This window comes from Crotalus tigris, unplaced genomic scaffold, assembly GCF_016545835.1.
Source record: "Crotalus tigris isolate CLP2741 ecotype Arizona unplaced genomic scaffold, ASM1654583v1 scf7180000017752.986373038:1224578, whole genome shotgun sequence".
NCBI classification, from domain to species: Eukaryota; Metazoa; Chordata; class Lepidosauria; order Squamata; family Viperidae; genus Crotalus; species Crotalus tigris.
This window is the reverse complement of record NW_024096614.1, coordinates 634,012-658,342: the sequence shown is the minus strand read 5'-3', so window position 1 is coordinate 658,342 and position 24,331 is coordinate 634,012. Positions and strand designations below refer to the sequence as shown.

At 38.0% G+C, this 24,331-nt stretch overlaps 1 protein-coding gene across 1 annotated transcript in view; it reads right to left on the bottom strand.

The window, feature by feature from the left end:
- Window positions 1–6,030: 6,030 nt before the first annotated feature.
- LOC120306742 (cytochrome P450 2J5-like) overlaps window positions 6,031–24,331 on the bottom strand; it is a 30,732-nt gene continuing 12,431 nt past the window's right edge. The window contains exons 5-9 of the mRNA XM_039340497.1: window positions 18,071–18,247; window positions 13,888–14,029; window positions 11,434–11,621; window positions 10,248–10,389; window positions 6,031–6,640 (exon numbers count right to left, since the gene is read on the bottom strand). Of these exons, the coding sequence (XP_039196431.1) occupies window positions 6,456–6,640; window positions 10,248–10,389; window positions 11,434–11,621; window positions 13,888–14,029; window positions 18,071–18,247 (834 nt within the window). The 3' untranslated portion in view covers window positions 6,031–6,455. The remainder of the gene's footprint in view (window positions 6,641–10,247; window positions 10,390–11,433; window positions 11,622–13,887; window positions 14,030–18,070; window positions 18,248–24,331) is intronic.

The window sequence follows — 24,331 nt, the reverse complement described above, 5'->3', positions numbered from 1 at the left end:
GAAGAACAGCTGTTTGGCTAGTCTAAAGTAAAGAAGAAACAGGGGCGACAGGATAGCAGTATTCCAGATTGGCCACAGGGGAAATACAATCTCCATACAAACAATTGAAGAAGTTACTAAAACAATTAATCAACTTCATTTTTATGGTTCTATTTTTATTTTATTCAAAAGAACAATTAAAATACAAAACTCAAAAAAATACAAAACAAACATTTTAAAAAGTGCATTAAAAAAGAAAATAAAACTAATATGTTGAATACTGATTAATTCATTACTATAACATTAATTTCTCACCAATTGCAAAACAGGTTCCCAAAATTTTTAAACCACTGAATCTATTTACAAATTACTGACCTGTCATCTTCATACTTTATTAATGACAAAATAGTTAACAAGAAGAACAATAATAATAAAAAGGGCAAGATTAAAGTTTCAAACCCTCTGTTAACAAACTGTTACTTTAATCAACTCATAGAAAATCTACCATGGCATCTTATCTATCCCAAATCATCCCAAGTTAACAGTGATTCATCCTAGATTAAGTATCCACATTTGTTTCTTAATACCATCTCTTATCAATTGTTGTCTGATTAAATATAATAAATTCAATCTCCAAAGTTACCGTAGTTTATCTTCCCAAAGAAGTCCAGATGAAATTGTTTTCCAATTAAGTATGATAAACCCATTCCCCAATCTCCTTCAATCCTCCTAGGGAAAACATTTTTTTTTATTTCTCTCACTCTTGTTATAAAAAATTCAGGCTTGAACTTCATGGAGGTGTGTGCAATCAACTTAGTTATTTCTAAACCTGTAGAGTCCATATTTCTGTCCAATGAATCTGCTGCTTTCAAATCACATTCTTTTTGTGTATCTAATTTATCCACAGCTATATGGATCTGAATATTTCCCATAGCCGTTATCATTTCATCAAAATTTTTAAAAAGGCTTTCAACTAGGGATTCCATGTTACCATTTTTTTTTAGATATTAGCCAGATTTGCTTGTCTGTAATCTGATAAATTGTTGCTCTGTAACTTAGCAATGATAGATAAGAGAATACAGGAAACAAAAAAATGCTGAAGCGAAGTAAAGAAATAGGAAAAATAGAGAAAATATTTTCTGGATATTTTGATCCAAAATTAAAAAGAAAATTAAAAAATTAAGCTCCAAATATTTTGCAAATTAATAAAATGCAAAAATCCTGTGGTGAAAGTCCAATATACTTGTAATTCAAATGAAAGCACTTTCCCTATCCATGAACACACTGTGTTTTCTTACAAGAAAGCAAACCTTATTTAAAAAAACCCACATAAATCAAAGGGAAAAAAGAAAAAAAAAAGAACAGATACAGTCCAGCAGGAGGTTAAAATAAATCAATATTCAGCCAATTTCTAAAGATAAAAGGCAAACTGAAACAAAATATTCAAAAAGTGAAATTAAAACCCAGGCATGCTTAAGAAAACTAAACTGCTGATAGGACGATGAATGACCAGTGACTTTTCTAACTGTGCCCACAGGGAACTGGAATCTTCAAGAGTCCCCTTCCCAGGTGGGTCTATGGCTGTCCAAAAGCTGTCTTCAGTCATTCCTAAGTGCTCTCATTCAAATCCCGGGAGCAGCACTGCCAAGAACCAGCTTTGGCAGCATAATCAGCAGATTGTCAGCAGGAAAAAGAAAAATTAATACTATTCAGCAGCCATCTTGAGGAGAAAATGCTTCCTTGTGATATATGACTCATGCAGATAGTGGAAATAAATGTTAGTCTAGAACTTAGATCCAGAAATATTTTGAAGTTATTATGGAATTGCAGAAGTAGAAGGAGCTATTTAGGCTATAAAGATCCACCTATTGCCCACCTCAGGAATATAGAATAAAACATCTTCAACAGGAGAATGTATAACTTTATTTGAACAAATGAACAAAATGAAGTGGAACCTACTCTCTCTATGAAGAATTGGTTCCATTATTAAACATTTCTTGGTAAGATTGAATTAGAATCTGCTTTCTAAAAATTCTTTCACATTGTTTTCTGTCAAGCAGCTAGAAATAAAGTCTTCCATGAATATTCTGGCATGATGAGGAAAATAACTAATCAAATGTCATCAATAGCACTTGAAGAAATATATTCCTCATTGTGTGGGAATATTTTACTAGATTTATCCATAATTTTGATACAAAGAAAACAATTGAGCATTATCTTGTGTATTACTGGTTAGAAATACCTTAAGGAAGTAATCTTCATGAAATGAAATCCCATTTGCCAAGGCAGTCCCAATGAGAGGTAGAGCCAAAGGACCGGGAGGCAAATGTCTTCGGGACCAGAATTGTCTCAGGAAGAGGAGAATCAGCAGAGCAAGCAGCAAAACAAACAAAAATGTTCCCATTGCCATCATCGTCCTGCTGGTTCTTTTTCTTTGATGCTCACTGGTGAATCTGAAGAAGGTTGTATGCTTTTGTCTGATGTTTTTTTCTTCCTGTTTTATATGCTCCATTGATGGAAAACAAATAACAACTGATCTTTTAATGCTCTCTCATTAGTGATGGAACTTTGTCAAGAAGATATTATCACATTAATTCAGGTTAATGAGGTTATCTCTGACCATGTGCTACACAAATAACAGAGGAAGACATTTTTTTAAAAAAAAAAAATCAAGGGCTGTGTAATCCATTTTATCCCAAACATTGTAGTATGCCAGAATTATTTTAAAATTATAGTGTATCACATGTCCATGAAATTTATCTGAATACAAAGGAGAATCTTGTTGGACCACAGAAGTATTATCTACTCATACATAGCCTTGCAAGCCCAGCATCAGAACATTATCACTAAAGATCTTGCTCAACTTTGCTTTCAAATTAGGGAAATGTCTTCATGAAGGCTTCATATTGTTGAGAACGATCTCTGGTGCTGTGCAGCCTTTTGCAACTAAAACAAGTATAACCACTAGACTAATAAAGAAGGGCTGTTGTAATAGATTCTGCAGCAGCTGTTATTGTTTGAAAGATGTCCCACATCCAAGCAGCAAATTATAGGTAGAGAGCTACATGTGTTTAGAAATTCTACATTCAAATGATGTCACCAATCAGCTGCCTAACTCATCACCACATCCGAAAGCGATTCATGCTAAAGTTTTAGCAGCCACAATTGTCCAACTCTAAAGTACCTATACAAATACATGACCTATTTCTTTCCCATCCACAAATGATCCAACTCTCAGCATTGCTCTTTGTACTCAGTATGGACACTATAACCACAATAACAACACCCACGGGTAGTATTACATGTTGATGATAGCTTGGTAGATAGTAGAACATGAAGCCTTTGAACCATTAATACGAGGGTGGAAAACCTGCCTTAGTAGTTTAGGAATGAGTGCCTCTATTAAGAAGATTGTATATCTTGAAAGTGGTAACCAGACCAATGCTACACTCAAGACTGATGATGTCATATTATAAATAAAGTGACCCAGTGCAAAGTAATTTCAAATTAATAAAAGTTGCTTCTAGAAAAAAATCAACCTTTTTCTGAAAACATTGGAGAGGAGGACCTTTTTTCCTACATTTTTACTGATGGTCAAGACTATAAAAATAACAGTATATTGCGTAACAGCTCTCCAGATGAAGTCAGAGATGCTAACAAAAATGTTTAGTCTTTTATATATAGTATATACATATATTTAACATTCAACATCATCCAGACAGAAAATAACATAAGATAGTCAAGAACACAGGAACATTGTGAGGTAAATTAAACAGTATACAGAACACACAGAAGAAAAAGGCAGGAAAAAAGGGAAATTCCTCCTTTATACGTACAGCAACCAATCATAGCGTAGATTGGCTCATGCATGAGTCAGCATTCTCTAACTAATCAGCTACAATTGTGTGTTCAGGCCTATTGCACACTTTATTCTTCCAGCTACTAAATTCAATATCCTAACAATATCTGTCCTTTAGTGAACATTTCAGGGAAAGTATTCATTTAAGTATGAATTAATCAAGAGTCACTGTTAATTCCTTTTCTTCTTAATGGAATTTCTGTACCCAAAGCATCATGTTTTGATCATGTGACCATGAGGATGCTGCCATGGAATGAAAACCTGTTGTAAACCATCCCAAAGGTGCTTTTTTTCACAAGGTAAGAGGACACAGTGAGCTTCGATAAGAAGCAAAACATCTTCAAAACAAAAGAAAACAAAAGCAAGAAAGTCCAGTTGCCTTGTGAAAAAAGCACCTTTGGGATAACCATGACATGGATGGCTGAGAATCTCCATAGATGTTCTAAGTCACTTTTTTCAGTGCCATTGAAACTTTGAATGAACACCAAATGAATGATTGTAAGTCAAGGACTACATGTATTCTAGAAATTGCATAAATTGTCACGATGTGGCATAATAGCCACAAAATCTTGTAGTTAGAGCAGTCATATGCCTCAATTTGGGCATAACTTTAAATGCATGAATGCATGCAGTAATTCTAGTAATTCTGGCAATGCTGCTTCTGAATTTTTGTGATTCACTCCAATACAGATTAATCACCGTTCCACATGCAAACATTTACTGCGGTAAATTAAATTATACATTAAAACAAACTTCATATAAGTTCTTCAAAAGCTGAGCCTATCTTTGGTCTTGGCTACTTTAAGATAGTAGCTTACTCAGTATGAATCTATTACTTTAATTATTATTCTCCTGCATTCATATTCCTATATAATCCCCAGGGATGTATTTATTCTCTAGACTTGAGATAGAGAAACAAAAATAATTACAGAGAAGCTGGATAGAATTCCTCGTGCTTTTTATTTTCCATTTTAAACATCAGAGCAGGAATGACTCTCACTCTAGCTACAATGAAGAAAACCTGGGCCAGTGTGTTTTTGACTTTTTTTTCTGTTGGAACATACACAGCCTTGGCTATTCTGATGTGGGCACTGCTTCTCTTGGCCAATCATCCTGACATCCAAGGTGAGATATACTTGGCTAGTAGCATAAGGAATCAAACTTCTCATATTCAAAAACATCAATCTCTATGCCATCAGAGAAGGTCTGAGTGACTCAGAAATTCATGACCACCAAGACAAAACCAAGAAATGATGATGATACTCATTCACACTGAGACCGACAAATGGTTCATCTGTTTTTTTTTTTCTTAGCTAACATGTGATCTGAAGATCTAGGATATTCATGTCACTCGTGGTGAGATAACTTTCCATACACCAGGAAGCTTGCTGCTAGGACCCATCTTTCTGTTTAGATTACATCGTCCAACTGGTTTCTCAGAGGCACTGGGGAAAATGTGCCACAAGTCTAGCAGGCCCTTCTATTGGGACTCTACTCAGTCTCCCGAATACATGGATAATAAAGGGATCAAGGGGCCTCATTCTTTGCATTGATTCAGAGGAAGATTTTTGAATAATCAAATAATTCAGGGACAGGAAATGACAGAAAAAGACAAGTGGAGCATTACTGGCAAAAAAATGTCTCCTTTGGGGAAGCTTGTATGGAAAGTGATTAGACTGTGACCAGAGAGGGCTCAAGATGATCCAGTCTACGTCAGGCCTAAGTATGGAATGAAAAATACATTGGTTACTCTTGTGGATGTTCTGCCCTGGGATGTGGATGGGTGGCACACCCTTTCTTCCTCCGTTAATATTCTCAGTGCCATTTCAACCGTTCAAGCAGGGTATCATTTTGGACTATCTGTAAAGTTTGCTCTGGCAGGAGAAGATGACATCCATAGGAAAAAATTAAAAATGAAAATGGATACTAAGACTCAATGGAAAGCCATACGTTTTATTGGTATTCAGAATAAACAAAGGTTAATAACAAGCTTAACATCTATGGAGAATCTCAATCATCCAGATCAGTGTTTCTCAACCTTGACAATTTTAAGGCATGTGGACTTCAACTCCCAGAATTCCACAGCCAGCATTGCTGGCTGTGGAATTTTGGGAGTTGAAGTCCACATGCCTTAAAATTGTCAAGATTGAGAAACACTGATCCAGATCATGGTTATCCCAGAGGTGCTTTATTCCAAAAGGCAACTGGACTTTCTTGAGTTTTTTTTTAATTTGAAAACATTTTGCTTCTCATTCAAGAAGCTTCTTCAGTTCTAATTAACTGGGGGGGGGGAAATGGTAGGATTTACAGTATATTCTTTGCAGCCATCCAAACATTAGCACTCTGAGGGTTGCTTTTTAGTTAATCAAGAAAGTCCAATTGCTTTTTGGGGAAAAAAAAGAACACCTTTGGGACATAACAAGCTTAGTTAGCACATTTTTCACCCATATCCTCCTAGTCTTTAGTTGGCCTAGTTAGGTATGTTGTGTGAACCCAGCAATAGGTTGCAGAAGTTTCAGTATTGAGTAAATAGAAGCAAATGCAATATTAATAGGAAATATTTACCTTACTGAATAACTATTCTATAATAATTTTATCCTTTTTAAGATGTTTAAGTTTAAGCCTTTGTGGGAATTGCACACAGTTTGTAAGGGTGTGGATATAATGTCACTTTTACAACAGGAGCTTCATTGAGTTCTTTCACTCCTTCAGGCAACCGGAAGCTGAAGGCCCTCAACAGGCTGGTCAGAAAGATGAAGATCTCAGTTCTTGCCAGCTGCTCTCCCACACATATGCGTTCACCTGTAGATGAGACAAAGCATGCATCAATCCTTTTTTATATATAAATATTTTATTAATTTTCTGGTTTTATAATCAAATATTTTATAAGCAATGTATTGTCTGGGTCCATTAATAATTCAGCAATATTCGTTAACTTCTTTAGTTTAGAATCCAATATTACCCCATCAAATGCTTCCTCTCTTCTTCCAGTAATATCTATTTTCCCTTGCTGGGCAAATACAATTCTTATTGTTATCAACTAAATATAAACATCTTTGTTACATTTATCAATAGTGTCAGTTTTAAGTAATTTTTCTAATCAGTACATATCTTAATTGCATTTGCACTTAACATCCATATATTCCATCAATGTCCTGTTTTTGCTTTTTTAAAAATTTTAATTTCCATCTGTATTCAAGATGTCTCTATTGTTTATAATTTCAGAGTAAGTTATATTTAGGTGACCAAAAGTTTCCCTTTTTCAAACTTCATAGTGTTTTCTTGTTTCTCTTCTCATACCAAAATCTAATATTCTAATTACAAATCTTATATTTCTAGTTATATTTCTATTTCTAACTATTATCTATTCTTCACCATGTTCAACCATCTAATTAATAATGTAGTGTCTCATCTAGTGGATCAGAACCTCTTTTTTTTTAGTCTTACTCTAGCTTTTTTCTTTTGCCAGCTAACTTTTCAACTCAGTGCTTTTGAATCATCAAGTAATTTTTCCTCTGTTTTTGTGTGTATTGTTTGGAATACATTTGGTTACAATATTTTTGGAAGAATCCATTGATATTCATTAAACAGCCTCCCTCCTTCTCCAATTTCCCACAGATGTCCTAACAGCTCTATCTTCCATTCAATCAATTCTTCTTCCTTTTCCTCAAATATATTCTGAATTCTTGATTTGTAAAATGCCTTTAACATTTTCAATATTATCACTCCATCTTCTAATTTTTCAGTTGTCTGGATCTGTCGGTCAATTCCTTGCTTTAAGTCCTCCATCTTGGGATCTGGTTGCTGTAGTTTTCCTTCTATTTTCTGCATTTTTAATTCCTTCTTTGTTGTCATGTTCTGAGTTTGTAGATTTAGATTAGAAAATTGTTCTTTTATCTCCTTTATGTTATTTATAGTTTCATCACGAGCTAAAACAATACTCTCTTGTATTGATTTCAACATGGAGAGGATTTTTTTCTTATATTCATCCATATTTTCTTGGTAATTCATTAAGTTGAAGACTTTGGGGACAGGTGTTAAAGATGGTTTTTTACCATTTAAAACTGAGTATGGGACATCCATTTCACTTTTTGTGGGTGGTCTTTATTGTGGAAATTGTTCTTCAATTAAAGATTTGTAATCCAAAGTATTCCATCATTCAAGTAATGATGTGTGTTTCTCCTGTAGGGAAATGATTTCACAACACAGCTCTGAAAGTCAATAAATATTTATATTCATGGTTCAGGCAGGCTGGTTTCAAAATAGTTCATCATCTCTGCTACACTGATAAGCAGCCCAGAATTTTTTTTCCTTTCTTTGCAGCTGAAATCATCAAAGGTAAAAATGTTCAAGGACAGCAAGAGTTATCTAAATCTGGACTTCGAGCCAAGTTTCCTTTGAGCATAACAAATTGTAGTGCCATAGTTCACCACTAGATGTCATTAGTGCCATTCTCTAGCTTTTTAAATCCAATTTTATACTACAAGTTTTTCAAATCTCTCTCTTTTTTTAAGAAGTCTCAAAAAGCACTTTTAGTCCCCAACTTCCAGTGCCATTATATGTACAATTAGTTTCAAATTAGCCTTGTAGTTTTCTTTGTTTCCTCCAGGTAATTAGCTCACCACTTTTCTGAGGGAATGGGGTGGAAGCTTTCCTTCCCTCTCATGGGGGGGGGGGTAGAAAGCTTTGGGCAATTTTTTCCAGGAAGAGCTCTTAAAGTCTTAAAGAGAGGATAAACCCTGGTATCTTCTACCACATTCAATTTCTAATGTTGCCATTTCCTTTTCATTCTGTTTGTTGACACTTGGGTTGGGGGGAGTGCCTTTCTTCCTGACTCCAACAGAGTAATTGTTCCTATGGCACTGGACTCCATTTGATATCTTTTTCCTCAGGGATTTAAACATTTGTGTTTAGATTGTCAGTTCAGAAATAAGATGATTAAGGGCCTGGAGATGAAAACATAGAAAGAATGGTTGCAGGAATTGGTATGGCCAGTCTAGAGAAAAGAAGGACTAGGAGTGACATGATAGCAGTATTCCAGTATTTGAGGGGCTGCCACAAAGAAGAGGGGGGGGTCACCTTATTTTCCAAAATACCAGGAGGCAAGAGAAGAAGCAATGGATGGAAACTAATCAAGGAGAGGAGCAACCTAGAACTAAGGAGAAACTTCCTAACAGTGAGGACAATTAACCAACAGAACAGCTTTAGAAATTGTGGGGTGCTTCACCTCTGGAGGTTTTTCAGAAGAGACTGGACAGCCACCTATCCGAAAGGGTACAGGGTCTCCCGCTTGAGCAGGGAGTTGGACTAAAAGACATTCAAGGTCCCTTCCAGCTCTATTCTAAATATTGTTATTGAGTACTAGATAGGTCTGGATGGAATACACCAGGAACATCTTATGCCTCGTCCTTTGTGGAGTCTTGGCTGATTTGTAAAATATGGAGATGGCCCAAGTAGTTACAACATCACTTATAAGAAAGTCTTTTTTACTAGTAGAGCTAAATCATATTTTGGTTTATGATTATAGATCATTCTCCAATATTACAGGCAATTAAGAAAGCAATGTCTCACAAGTCCAGATGCATTTGGATGAAATTGTCCATTTCACCTGGTGATTTATTTGCTTATGCTACTGAATCTGTTTTGGTTCTCTTCAGAAAAAAAAAAAAAAACTTGCCAGGAAATTGTTGTGGGGAGAGAGAATTCTCCTGCTTCCATCAGTTACTTTCAGTTCATTGACCGTGCATCTCTCTGGGCCATTGGTTTGAACTGGGCTTTGGGGGCACAGTAGTTCCAGTCCTTCCTGTTGGACTATAACCAGAAAGTAATTCTGCAGGATTATGTACAGAAGGTGGTTTTCAGGGATTACTATGTTCTTTGATCATTGATGTCGGGTGAGCAGGCCTTGGGAGTGGAGCAACATCAGTATGGCATGACTCCCATATTTAATACTTCCTACCACCCAAGGTAGGGCGATAGAAACTCAGTTTGATTTCTATTTCTTTGAAGATGTTTTGCTTCTCATCCAAGAAGATTCTTCAGTTCTAACTCAATAGTAGAAGTTGGAAGGATTTGCCGCAAGGAATATAATAACTTTGTGGTCCAGATCCATCCTCAAGAAGCTACAGTTAAGTGAGTGTTCTTTTGAATTAGCTAATATTTCTCCCAAGCACTAGAGATAATTGTACAATCTTATACATATGTTACAAAGCTCCAATAGTAAAATTACAGCCTAACTATTCCTTCATAGTTTGACGTTTATTGTCTAAGGGAAGTTCAGACTCTCTTAGTTTTGAAACTAGAAGGAATAAGGATTCCTTGGTTTTCTGTTCAGACCCTGATGACCTCAGAACAACACAGGAATGGGGAGGGTGAGAATCTATAAGTTATAAGCTGCTCATGGACGTACCTATTCCAAATGGTAGAAACTCTTCCTGTTCAATGAACTTCCCATCCTTATCTAAAAAGTGATTTGGGTTGAATTCTTCAGGTGTCTCCCATTGTTCTGGATCAATAAGAACAGAGCGCAGGTCTGGCAAAATCATGGTCCCCTGCAAACCAAGAGATGATTAAACAGAACAGTTTCATAACTGAAATGGGTAAAAAAAAAGTTCGAACAATATTAATGAAGCATTTGGTTTTAGCATGATTTATGAATCCATATTTGTTCATATCTCAAACAGTTTCAGAGAGCAGTAGCTGTTCAACTGTTTAGCTTCCTTTCTTCCATCCATTCCATTAAAACAGAGAGCTAGGTGCATATTTATCATTTCAGATTGCCCCAAGAAATGGGCAAAGAAACATGTCCAGCTATGACTACATTTCTGAACTTAAGTTCAGCTCTTAATCACTTACCTCCTTCCTTGAAAAAATAGAAAATGTTTATGGTTCTAGCTTCAATATCTGAGAGGTATTTAGATTTAAACCCATAATCCAGTGATGGCAAGCCTTTTAGAAACTAAGTGCCAAACTGCAACCCAAAACCCACTTATTTATCGCTGAGTGCCAAGTGGGCATGGCCCACTGGGTGGGCATGGCAGTGGTGGTCATAGCAGATTGGGTGGGTGTGGCCAAGTGGGTATGATCACCTCGATGTTGCTCGTGGGGAGGGACGCGTGTGGGGGCCGGGCAGGGTTGGGGGAGATCCAAGGGGTCTCTGGGAGGTGGGATGGTGGGCAGGAGGCTCGTCCTGCTGGGTGAGGCAAGGCAAAGCGGGGCTGCCATTGTCACAGGGCAAGGTGAGGCAGGGGTGGCTACTGCCTGACACCATCAGCCCCCGCACACAGAGGCCAGCGAGTGCATGGTTGCTGGAATGCATCTGGCCATGTGAGACCTGGTTGAAGAGGGATGGTTGCCATCTCCAGGGCATGGTGCATGTGCCCACAGAGAGGGCTCTGAGTGCCGCCTCTGGCATGCGTGCCATAGGTTCACCACCATGCTATAATCCATCCATGAAGCCACCACAAAAGTTTGCTATTCTTGGTCATTCGACTTTGCATGACTACATTGGCAGTTCCTGAACAGAGAGCTTCTGTCATGTTCTGCTTGTCCCTCCATGTGGGACTACTGCAATACAGCCTGAACATTTTTCTCACCTTTGGAATGTGGTAACCTCTCATCTTCACATCTTTCCTACTTTTCCTGGGAACCCCAACTAGAAGGACATATTTTATACGCTGAATTTCATGAATCACAGCATTGGTGTAGGGCAGCTTCTTCCGATCCTGATAGGAAATTGACCGTGAGAAGCCAAACACATCTTCAATCTCTTTCTGGACTTTCTCTAGAAAAAAATGATGGAAATAGAAGCTTTATTTTATTCATTCAACCCTGTTGCCCCCAATGTTCTTCAGAGGATCCAGCCTTCTCCTTCAAGTTATTACCAGCTTCTGGGCTCCAGTTCCAGATTTGCAGCCTCATTTGGATCTCCAATGGCAGTTGCCATCTCATTGGCCTTTGTGCTGCTACTTGCACCAGACCACCTTACAGAGGGCTCCAAATCCATCTTTGTTCTCTGGGCACTGCACTGCTCCCACTGGCCTCTGATCTCTGATCTGGGCCACGTATCCACTGTCAAGGCCCCTGTTGACTCTCTGGGCCAGTTCTTGCTTCCAGTCCCCCCCCCCCAGCTTGTCATTTTTCTGGCCTGCAGCTCCCACTCCAAGCTGGCTCTTCATTACACCTCTACCAGATTTTTGCCCTCAGCATACACTCTCTGCCATGTCTTCCAGACCTGCAACCCCTTCAGACTGGCATTGGGTTTGACTCAGGCTCAACTCCTCATCTAATACCAGTTCAAAGTTCAAGGGTTATTATTCAAAACCTCCAACAGTTTCAGAGGTAAAACAAACAATGTGTGGACCCAGTTACCAAGCTCAGCGTGAGACGAACTCTTAACAAGATTCAGATCATGAAATGCCAAACAAAGTCTAAAGCCAGTCCTAAATCTATACACAAGGTTGCAAGTCAGGTTGCAAAGAACAGAAACCCGAGACAAGAAATTGGACATATTGTTCCAGCAACACCCATTGCTTTGGGCGGGATTAAAAAGGAAATGCTGGTATGGTCCATCACGATGGGTATATTGCCTCATTGTGAATAACCTGTGTTGCACCTGTCTCCTCTCTGCCATGTGCATCTTTAGAGAGGGAGGAGGTAGAGACTCCATTTCCTCATCCTCACTGACTGCCCGCATTCCCTGCCTGGATCCTCCAGGCTTACCTGCCACAGCTGTAGCTACCTTGGCTCTGTCTCAGCCTGCTACGCATCTGATAGTTCTGACTGTGGCTGCTACGTCAGGCTGGGCCCTCCACTCCCCAATCCACTTCTCTCTGTACCTCTGTTGTCTCTTTCCCCAAAATGTCAGGACCTGGCTTATCCTCCTCCTTCTCTCAATTTACATCCGGAGAGGGGTCTGAAGGAGGGTCCATTATACCCATCCTGGTTGTGTCCCTCTATGCTGCAGACAATGGTCCTAGAATGGGTCTGCCACCTCTACCCCAAATCTGTTTCCAGGAGTTTTCACTGGTTGGCAAGGTGAAAATACAAGCTTCGGCTACCTCCTGACTCTGGACCCATCCCCTGTCTTTGCCATGTCATCCTAGTTCAGTCTGTTTACCTCCAATCTTCAGTCAGGTAGAAGGCCAGGAAGTAGCAGAGCAGAAGAAGGTAGAGTTTAGGAGAAGATTGATGGGTTCATTTGATGCTCTGAGTGACAAGGAAAACCCTCCCCCCCCACACACACAAACACACAATTCTCCAATCTCTTTTCTTCAGGGAAGGGAGCCTCGCTCTGTGCATCTGCTCCTCCCACCGTTTTTATTTTTTTTTCTGTTAATTATCATACTGAAATTTGATGTTGTATAATTTATATGTAATTTAGGCCCAAAACCAGTAACAAATCTGAAAACCATGGTAGATTTCTGCATTGAAAGTTTTAAATGTTTCAGATTTCCAGTTTTTAGTTCCTCACGGAACATTTTATTGAGGATTCAAAGAAAGCTCCTGTCAACGCTGCAAATATTGTATATTCTTGCTTTTGACAATATGCAGAATTGTCTGGCAAATATGGGGCTAATAAAGAGCAGATGGGGCATTGGGGGTAAAGCCCGGGAAAGAAAGAGGAAGAAAACATTTGACCTTCATACTAATTGGATAGTGTGAGGTATGACAGCTAATTTAGGGAGGGAACATGCTGATAATTTAACTGCTCAGAGGAAGAGAACTTAGATCCTAGCATCCCTCCGTTGTGCCTGTGCCGACATTTTGTAACATTAAAAGACTTTTAGTAAAATAAATGCCTGGAAGTTCTTTGGAATGTTTCATTAGCCGGAACCACATCAGCTCCCTGTTTGTTTATTTATTTAGCATATGGCAAGCTCTCAGTATGTACGTTCTTTGCTTTCTTTTAATCCCGCTAACTTCATACTCCTGCTTATAGAATCAAGAATCTACAACGGAAAAATATTGTGAAGAATACATTTCAAATAATTTCTGTGTAATTTAAAACCTGAGACTGACTCTTGTTCCACTAACTATGTCTGTCTCACCTTGGATGTCAGGATGATTGGTCAAGAGGAGCAGTGTCCACATCAGAGTAATAAAACTTGTCTCTGTTCCAGCAATAAAAAAATCAAAAATACACTGGGCCAGATTCTCTTCATTGTAGGTAGAATTGGAGTCATTCCTGCTCTGATGTTTAAAATAGAAAATAAACATTACAATGAATTCTACCCAACTTCTCTGTAATTATTTTTGCTTTTGTATCTCAAGTCTAGAGAATAAACACATCCCTGGGGGTTATATAGGAAAACCAATCAAGGACAGTAATAATTAAAGTGATAGATTCATACGGAGTAAGACATTATCTCATTGTAGCCAAGATCAAAGACAGGCTCAGCTTTTGAAGAACTTTAATGCATTTTGTTTTAATTTATAATTGATCCATCTCAGTAAATGTTTGCATGTGGAATGGTGATTAATCAGTACTTACTAGAGTGAATTAAAAAAAATCAGAAGCAGCATTACTAGAATTACTGCATGCATTCATGCATTTAAAGTTATGCCCAAATTGATGCATATGATTGCTCTAACTACCAGATTTTGTGGCTCTTATGCCACACTATGACAATTTATGCAACTTTTCAAATAAGGATAGTGCTCAACTTACAATCATTCATTTGGTGATCATTCAAAATTTCAATGGCACTAAAAAAAAGTGACTTATAATAGGTTTTCATACCCTTGAAGCATCCCTATGGTATCAAACCTGACTTGACTTTTGGTTGTTGAATGTGCCAAAGGGGATGGCTGACCCATGGTCATGTGATCAAAATTCAGGTCTTTGGCAGCTGGCATGTACTAATTGTACTGTCCTGGGGTCATCTGATCACCACTCGTAACCTTCCCAGCTGGCCTCTTACAACCAAAGTCAATGGGGGAAACCAGATTTACTTAATGATCACATGACTCATTTAACAATTGCAGTGATTTGCTTAACATCTATGGCAAGAAAGGTCATAAAATAGGGCAAAATTCACTTTATTACTGCTTTGCTTAGCAATAGAAATGTTGGGCTCAATTGCGGTTGCAAGAGTCTTGTGAGATAACGTTAATCTTGCAACAATCAGTGCAACTTTGTGAAGAATTGTGGGACAACTGACATAATACAGGCCATCTACCTACTTGTTGAGAAGTAATTTGAGAAACAAACCACTATAAATATGTCAGTCACAGAGTTAGAAAAAGCATTTGTGCACGTATCACATGATCTAATTTCTTCCCATCCACAACTGATCCAAACTCTCATCATTCGTCTTTGTGCTGAGTATAGACACTGTAACCAGAAACCTTCAAATATGACACACATGGATGTTATTATATGCTAACGATATCATGATAGAAAGTCAAACATGAATAACCTTCAGACCATTAATAAAAAGGTGGAAATCTGCTTTAATAGGACCAGTACTAAGAAGACTGTATATCTTGAATGTGGGGGCCATACCAATGGTACACTCAAGACTGATGTCAGATTGTAAATAAAGGGACCCAGTGCCAAATAACTTCAAATCAATAAAAGGTCCTTCTAAAAATAATCAATCTTTTTCTGAAAATATTACCATAGAGAGGAGGACCCTTTTTATTATTTCAAACTATTTTACATTTTACTGATAGTCAAGGCTGTAAAACAGACATGTAAAACACAAGGCCCGGGTGCTGGATGTGGCCCGCGATGTGGTTTCACGTGGCCCACGAAGCCATCCTGGAAATAGTGAGGGAACAGTCCCCTCTGCCTTGGCCCTGGCCCACGCCAGCCAGGAGCCAATGTACAATTTTGTGGTGGCCATCTATGCTGAAACACATTCAGTCTTAGCTCCACAAGGCCATCTGGAAACAGCGAGGAACCAACCCCTGCTGCATCGGCCTTGCCCCCTGGGTGCATCCTTTGTGAGGAATGAAAAAATGTACCATCACCTGGAAGTGGCCAGCAAATGGCCCTCGCCTACTTCACCTAATCGGCTTGATGGGCTCTATGGGAGGGGTTTCGGCAGGCAGTGGGGTGCTCTCCTCACAGCGCTGAGAGGCTAAGCTGGGCAGCGCGAATCCAAAAAGAAGTGCAATGCTGCCTAGCCCCCAGCCTGCCCGGTTTCAGCAGGCAGCAGGACACTCTCCTCACAGAGCTAAGAACTGAGCCGGGTGCCACGAATCTGATGAGAAGTGCAATGCTGCCTAACCCCCAGTCTGCCCAGTTTCAGCAGGCAGTAAGGTGCAAAGCTGATGAGCTTCGCACCACCCAGGTCAACTTCTCGGCACTGTGAAGATAGCACCCCGCTACCTGCTGAGACTGGGCAGGCTGGGAGCTGGGTGGCAATGTGCAGGTAATGTTGACTCTCATGCTGTTCATGGCATCCCCTCTCCCAGAACCCACCAAGCCAGATATGTGAAGTAGGTGAGGGCCATGTGCTGGCCACTTCCAGGCGATGGTGCATTTCTTCATTCCTTACGAAGGGTGACACCTCCCCAGCTGCATTTCTTGCCTGTTTTTCTCCCTCCCTCATCTCAAATATTTTCCCCCACTCTGTACTTAGGAAGGAAAGAAGGAAAGGAAAGAAGGAGAGGGAGGGTCTGAGGGAACTCCTGCCTTATTCCTGCCTTGCTGCCCTTTCACCATCTCCTTGCCCCCTCCTCCTGGCTTATCCTGGGGGTGTCCCATCCTATTGCTAAGGACGCTTTGGATACAAAGATGGGTCTCCTCCCATGGAGAGGGAATGGGCCTCCCTCTGACTTTGCCCTCGTATCCATCATGAGCAACTGGCTAAGGAGAGCAAGCACAGCAGCAGCAGCCTTGAGGAGATAAGTGCAACTGGGCACCCCCTTGGGGAAGTGGGACTAGGCTTGATGCCGCAGGTGCTCGAGGGCCAGGCTGGGCATTTGACCTCTGCTGCCCAGGACTCCGGGCAGCCCGCACCACCAAACCCCCCCCCCTCGCATGGCCTGAGAGGAACAGTGAGGCTCCTCCAGTGGACCATGCCTTGGCACTTGCCCTGGTCCCATCCCCTTCTGCCAGAGACCTTCAGATCTGTCCCACTCCTGCCCAGGCCCCCACAGGCACTCTTGACATGAATGATGTAGAGATGGCCATGCCCACCCAGTAGGCCACACCCACTCCATTCACGCTTACCCAGTAGGCCACACCCACCCTGGCCACGCCCACCAGGCCCCCCCAAGGGCAACCACAATGCTGATGCGGCCCTCAATGAAATTGAGTTTGACACCCCTGCTGTAAAAGTATGTCAGGGAATTGCTCAGCAGCTGTCCAGATGAAGTCAGAAACACTAACACAAATGTGTAGTACTTTATATATAAAAATATATTTAACATTCAATATCAACCAGAAAGAAAAAAACATAAGATAGGCAGGAACACAGAAACATTATGAGGTAAATTAAACAAAATACAGAACATACAGAAGAAAAAGGCAGGAAAAGAGGGAAACTCCCCCTTTATACTTACAACAACCAATCACAATACAGATTGCCTCATGCATGAGTCAGCACTCTCTAACTCAGTGGTTCTCAACCTTTCTAATACCGTGACCCCATAATACAGTTCCCCATGTTGTGGTGACCCCCAACCACTTATACATCATCGGGTGCCAGGGGCGTGGCCAAAGAAAAGGGGAAAAAAATGGCGGACAGCCTTGTTTGGCGACTCCCGTGAAATGGTCGTTCGACCCCAAATGGGGTCCCGACCCACAGGTTGAGAACCACTGCTCTAACTAATCAGCTATAACAGTGTGTTCAGGCCTATTGTATACTTTACTGTTTCAACTACTAAATTCAATATCCTAACAGTATCTGTCCTTTACCAAACATTTCAGGGAAAATATTCATTTAAGTATGAATTAATCAAGAATCTCTGTTAATTCTTTTCCTTCTTAGTGGAATTACTTTAGGAAAAGGGGAAAGAAGTGATAGTCAAATATGAGAGGATGACAAATGATAATAAATCTAACTTCCGCCACAAAGAATCTCCCTTGTCTAACAAGAGTTTAAGATTGCAGGGTTGCAATATAGCTCTTTAGAAACAATCTGAATTAGCATAGGCTAAATTCAGAATAGGAGCTAGATGAAGAAGAAATAACTCCATTACCTCTAGCTCCTCGTCTTTACTTATAGTGAGAAATATAATAATTCCTTTCCCAGGAATTGAACTACAATAAACCCATACCTTCTCCATCTGAAGTAGATAGTGATCAATGAAATCTTGTGGTTCATGCAAAGAGCTGTATTCCTTGTGTTTCTCTATTTCCTGCTTTGCAAAAGAAATGATCCCCTCCATAGAAGCCAATACATCCTTGTGAGGGCCCGGAACATACTTCATTAATTGTGGGAACACAACGTTTATCTAATAGAAATGGAAAAGTTTGTTTATTTATTCCCCACTACAACAAAAGAAGACTCTTAGCAACTCACAGTAATAGGCAGCACTGAATAACCAAAGAAAAACTTTGCAAGCACATTGAAACATGGCCAAAAATGCATTGGTGTCAAACCTCAAAAGTCCTCCAGAAAAGCTGTTTCCAAATTCTTGTAGAAAAGAATAATAGAAACAGAGTTCATCTCTGCACTCTTTCCAGAGTTTCAAGATCTTTTTTTTTAATCATGGTCACCTAACTTCAAATCAATAAAAGATCCTTCTAAAAGTAATCATTTTTTTTTTCCTGAAAATATTACCGCAGAGAGGAGGATCCTTTTTTGTTGTTTCAAACTATTTTACATTTTACTGATGGTCAAGGCTGTAAAGGTATGTCAGTGAATTGCTCAGCAGCTGTCCAGATGAAGTCAGAAACACTAACACAAATGTGTAGTATTTTATATATAAAAATATATTTAACATTCAACATCAACCAGAAAGAAAAAACATAAGATAGGCAGGAACATCATGAGGTAAATTAAACAGAATACGGAACATACAGAAGAAAAAGGTGGGAGGGAAGGGAAACTCCCCCTTTATACTTACAACAACTAATCACAGTGTAGATTGCCTCATGTATGAGTCAGCACTCTCTAACTAATCAACTATAGCAGTGTGTTCAGGCCTATTGTACACTTTACTGTTCCAGCTACTAAATTCAATATCCTAACAGTATCTGTCCTTTACCAAACATTTCAGGGAAAGTATTCATTTAAGTATGAATTAATCAAGAATCGCTGTTAATTCTTTTCCTTCTTAGTGGAATTACTTTAGGAAAAGGGGAAAGAAGTGATAGTGAAATATGAGAGGATGACAAATGATAATAAATCTAACTCCGCCACAATGAATCTCCCTTGTCTAACAAGAGTTTAAGAGTTGCAATATAGTTCTTATTTAGAAACAACCTGAATTAGCATGGGCTAAATTCAGAATAGGAGCTAAATAAAAAAGAAATAACTCCACTACCACTAGCTCCTCATGTTTACTTATAGTGATGAATGTAATAATTCTTTGTTCATGTATTGATCAATGAAATCTTGTGGTTCATGCAGAGAACTGGATTCCTTGTGTTTCTTTATTTCCTGCTTTGCAAAAGAAGTGATCAGCTCTAAAAAGCCAAGGCATCCTTGTGAGGGGCCGGGACATAGTTTATTAATTGTGAGAACACAACGTACATCTAATAGAAATGGAAGTGGAAAAGTTTGTTTATTTCCCACTACAACAAAAGAAGACTCAGAGCAGCTTACTATAATAGGCAGCACTTAATAACCAAAGAAAAACATTGCAAACACATTGAAACCTGGCAAACTATACATGGTGTCAGACCTCAAAAGTCCTCCAGAAAAGCTGTTTCCAATTTCTTGTAGAAAAGAATAATGATAGAGGCAGATTGATTATTATAAAGCTATTATATCATTCTCTTATTCTCTCATTGTCTCCAGGAGCCTTTGTAAATATGGTTTCCCATGGCTAACTAAGCTGTGATTAGAGCAGCTGGATTCACATGACAAGCTAAATAATGAATGAACTACACGGGTTGGATTTTCAGTCTGCTAGCTTTTCTTTTCTTTTCTTTTTAAAAAAACAAATTTTATTAATTTTCCAATTTTACAAAGCTCCAGGTATTAAGGAAGCAACATGGTGATTGGGTAATCCATAATCCAATAACAAGCTCTTTCGTATATATGTCACGTTACATCATCAAGAATTTCCTCTCTTGATATTTTTATCCCAAAGTTTTTGCCAGTCTTCCAAATCTATAGAATATCCAAAGTTCTTTGCCCATACTATCATTGTTTCTTTCACTTGTTCTTCCATCTTCCAGTTTAAAAGAAATTTATAGAGTTTTCTAATCAAGTTCTCATCTATTTTTAACAAAATTTTATCCAATGAGGTCTGTTCTTTGTAAAAACCTCTCAATTGTATATCTTTTTCGTATCTTGTTTGAATTTGCAAGTAGGACCACCAAGTCAAGTCAATACCTTGTAGTAATAGTAGTAAAGTTGGAAGGGACCTTGGAGGTCATCTAGTCCAACCCCCTGCTCAGGCCGGAAACCCTACACCATTTCGGACAAATGGCTGTCCAGTCTCTTCTTAAAAACTTCCAGTGTTGGAGCATTTACTGCTTCTGGAGGCAGGCTGTTCCACTGATTAATTGTTCTCACTGTCAGGAAGTTTCTCCTTTGTTCTAGGTTGCTTCTCTCCTTGATTAGTTTCCACCCGTTGCTTCTTGTCCTGCCTTCAGGTGCTTTGGAAAATAGCTTAATTCCCTCTTCTTTATGGCAGCCCCTGAGATATTGGAATACTGCTATCATGTCCCCCCTTGTCCTTCTCTTCGTTAAACTAGACATACCCAATTCTAGCAACCGTTCCTTATATGTTTTAGCCTCCAGTCCCCTAATCATCTTTGTTGCTCTTCTCTGTACTCTTTCTAGAGTCTCAACATCTTTTTTACATCGTGGTGACCAAAACTGGATGCAGTATTCCAGTGTGGCCTTACCAAGGCATTGAAGAGTGGTATTAATACTTCATGTGATCTTGATTCTATCCCTCTGTAATTATAAAGTAAGCCTGTACTTAAGATTTCCCTCTTTGTCTAAAATGTCTTTATAACTAACCAGTTTGTCATAACTAATCAAATTTGGATAAGCAAATGCTTCCATTGTTGAAAGCCACTCAGGTATTTTCATATATATTTTATGTTTAATTTTCTCCCATTCTGAAAGTAGTACGTTTCTTATCGCATGATTTTGAAAGTACTTATGTGCTTTAGATTTCTCATACCATATAAAAGCATGCCAAACTAGCTGAAGGTCGTGTCCCTCTAAATAAAGCAATCTTTTGTTTCTCAATACAATCCATTCTTTTAGCCAAAGCAAAATAGCCGCTTGATAGTAAAGTCTCCAATCTGGAAGTCCAAAGCCCCCTCTATCCTTAGATTCTTGTAACAATTTACATTTGATTCTTGCTTTCTTTTTTTGCCATATAAATCTTAGAATCATTGCTTTTAAATCATCAAAAAATTCTTAGTAAGTTTAATAGGCACTGTTTGAAATAAGAAAATTAGCTTTGGTAAAATGTTCATCTTAACCGTCGCTATTCTTCCTAAAAGTGATAATTGAAGATTTTCCCATCTTTCCAAGTCCATTTTTATTTGTTTCATTAATCTCTCATAATTATCTTCTTTTAATGTAGTATATTTCGCCGTTAAATAAATACCCAAAATTTAACTTTTTTAACTATTTGAAGATTTGTCATTTTAATGAGTTGAGTTTTCTGTTTGTCTGTTAGATTTTTTGTTATTACTTTAGTCTTTTCCCTGTTTATTTTCAGACCAGCCACTGCTCCAAATTTCTCAATTTTCTGGAGGAGTTTATCAGCTGTTTGCAATGGCTCCTCTAGAATAAAGACCAAGTCATCCGCAAAGGCCTGTAGTTTATATTTCTGGTCTTTAATCTCCAGGCCTTTAATTTCTGTATCTTGTCTGATATTTCTTGCCAAAACCTCTAATATAAGAATAAACAATAGAGGAGACAACGGGCATCCTTGTCTAGTGCCTTTTTTAATCTCAAATCCATCTGTGTAATCTCCATTTAAAAGTATTCTTGCTGTTTGTTTCTTATAAATTGCCTGAATTGCTTTGTTAAAATTTTCACCAAAGTCCATTTCATGAAGTTGTTGGAACATAAATTGCCAATTTAAGTTATCAAAGGCTTTTTGTGCATCAAGAAATATAAGTGCCATCTGGTTCCCTGGATGGATTTCATAGTACTCCAAAACGTTCAAAATAATCCTCAAATTATTCTTTATCTGTCTTTTTGGTAGGAAACTATTTTGGTCTGGGTGTATAAATTCATTCAAAAAATTTTTCATTCTTTCTGCCATTATTGCAGCAAAGATTTTATAATCCACATTTAGTAGTGATATTGGTCTTTAGTTTTTAATTAGTGTATAATCAGTATCTTCTTTAGGTATCAAAGTAATATTAGCTTACAAAAGCGGTAGCATATAAAGAAAACTTATATAAGATGTTTTATAGATGGCATATGATACCAGTTCGCTTAGCGAAAATGTTTAAAAATGTTTCGGATATTTGTTGGAAATGTAAACAACAGCCAGGCACTTATTACCATGTCTGGTGGACATGCCCTATCACTAAGAAATATTGGGCTAAGATCCATAGATGGTTGGAAAAGATGATGAAACTACAGATAGAATTTAAACTGGAATTGTTTTTGTTAAGAATATTAAGACCTACTTTTGGTAAAGAGAATGATTACTTGATATTGCATGTTTTAACTGCTGCAAGGATAGTATTTGCCCATTTTTGGAAAAATGAGAATTTACCATCTGACCAGACTATTATTACCAAAATTTTAGAGTGTGCAGAAATGGATAGACTAACATTAGAAATGAAAGAAAAAGATGATTCAATTTATTTTAGAACTTGGGAAAAATTTTATCAATGGTTAGAGACACGTTAGAACTTGAAAGATTCAATATTTTAGAATAGATGATTGATTTTTAATTAAGTTCTAACTAACATTTTGATGATATGATTACTTTTCCTGATTTACTGACTTTCATTGGTTACTTTTGATTGTTAGATTTTTTTTGAGATTTTATCAGTAGTGTTTACTTAATAGATCAACGTATTTGTTTACTATTTTTTTTGATATGTTACAGTCTAAGCTTTGCTAAAAATGGTTGAATATGATATTCACTCATTATTATGATCCAGACGGTAGCTTGTTTGTTGAAATATGTGATTGTATCTATCCTTATTTTACCCTAATTTCTTATCTCCTTCCTCTCCCCCTTTCCTTCCACCCCTCCCTTTAGCATACCTGTATTGTTCCTATTTTTCCTCATCTATATAAACTTAATAAAATTTTGTTTAATTTTTTTTCCCTTTCTGTTTCCCTTGGTTATTATATCACATTCAAATTAATACACTGCTAGTTATAATTCAATCGGTTAAAACATTTATCAATATATTTTGACTTATATGCCTCCATGTCCTGTTTTTAACTTTTATCTAATTTCAGTTACAGTATTCCAGTTAGTTTAGTGTCCATAGTATTTAGTTTTCGGATAACCCATGGTTCCCTTAGTTCATTACAAAATAATTATCATATCTAAGATACACTTATTATTTACTCAAATAAATTCTTACTTTATTTCACAATTGTATTCTATTTCTCATCCTAATATCATCACTTACTAATAAAATAACCTTTATCATCTCAATCCATCTTCTATATTATAATTCAAAATGATTATTCTAATAACTAGTTTTAGTTCCCTTATAGGTCTCAATCCTAAATATTAAATCAGTTAATGTCTTTTAAAATCTCCTTAGCCCATCAAATGAGATCCCAGGCTCTTCCATTAAAGGTCACATAAAGAAATCCCATTTTTTAAGTCTGACTCTGGCTTTCCTTTTGTGCCAAACAGGCTTCCATTGCAGTGCTTTTAAATCCTCAGGTGGATCTCCCTTCATTTCTTCACATGTCATTTGAATCAAGGGAGACCATCCAGTTATCAATTTTCCAAGGAAGCTGGTCCCTTCATAGGCATTAGATTGTTGGCCTAATAATTTGAGTCTCCATGTTTGGCTTAGTATATTTGTCATCAGTTCAGATTGGCCTTCTTCTTCTTCTTCTTCCGGTTTCAGCTGATTTAAATAAAAAGCCATATTCAATGTTGTAGTTGTTGTTTGGTTGTCTGGGTTATCTAAATTCTCCATGTGCTGTGTATGTAGGTCTTCAGCACCTTCCGTCTTAGTGTTGTTTTGTTCAGTTTCTGTTGCTGTTAGAATTGCAGATTTTTTAGTTAAAATCAAGGTTTGGTTATCAGGGTTCTCAGTAGGTTGTAGCTGGTATTCTTTAAAATCCACTTTAGTGTTAATTCCTTCTTCTGTTGCCTTTGAGTTTTAAGTTCATCAGTTGAAATCTGGGCTGCATTTTGTAGCTTTAAGGTGGCGCCTTTATCTTTCAGTGTGGAATTCATTAG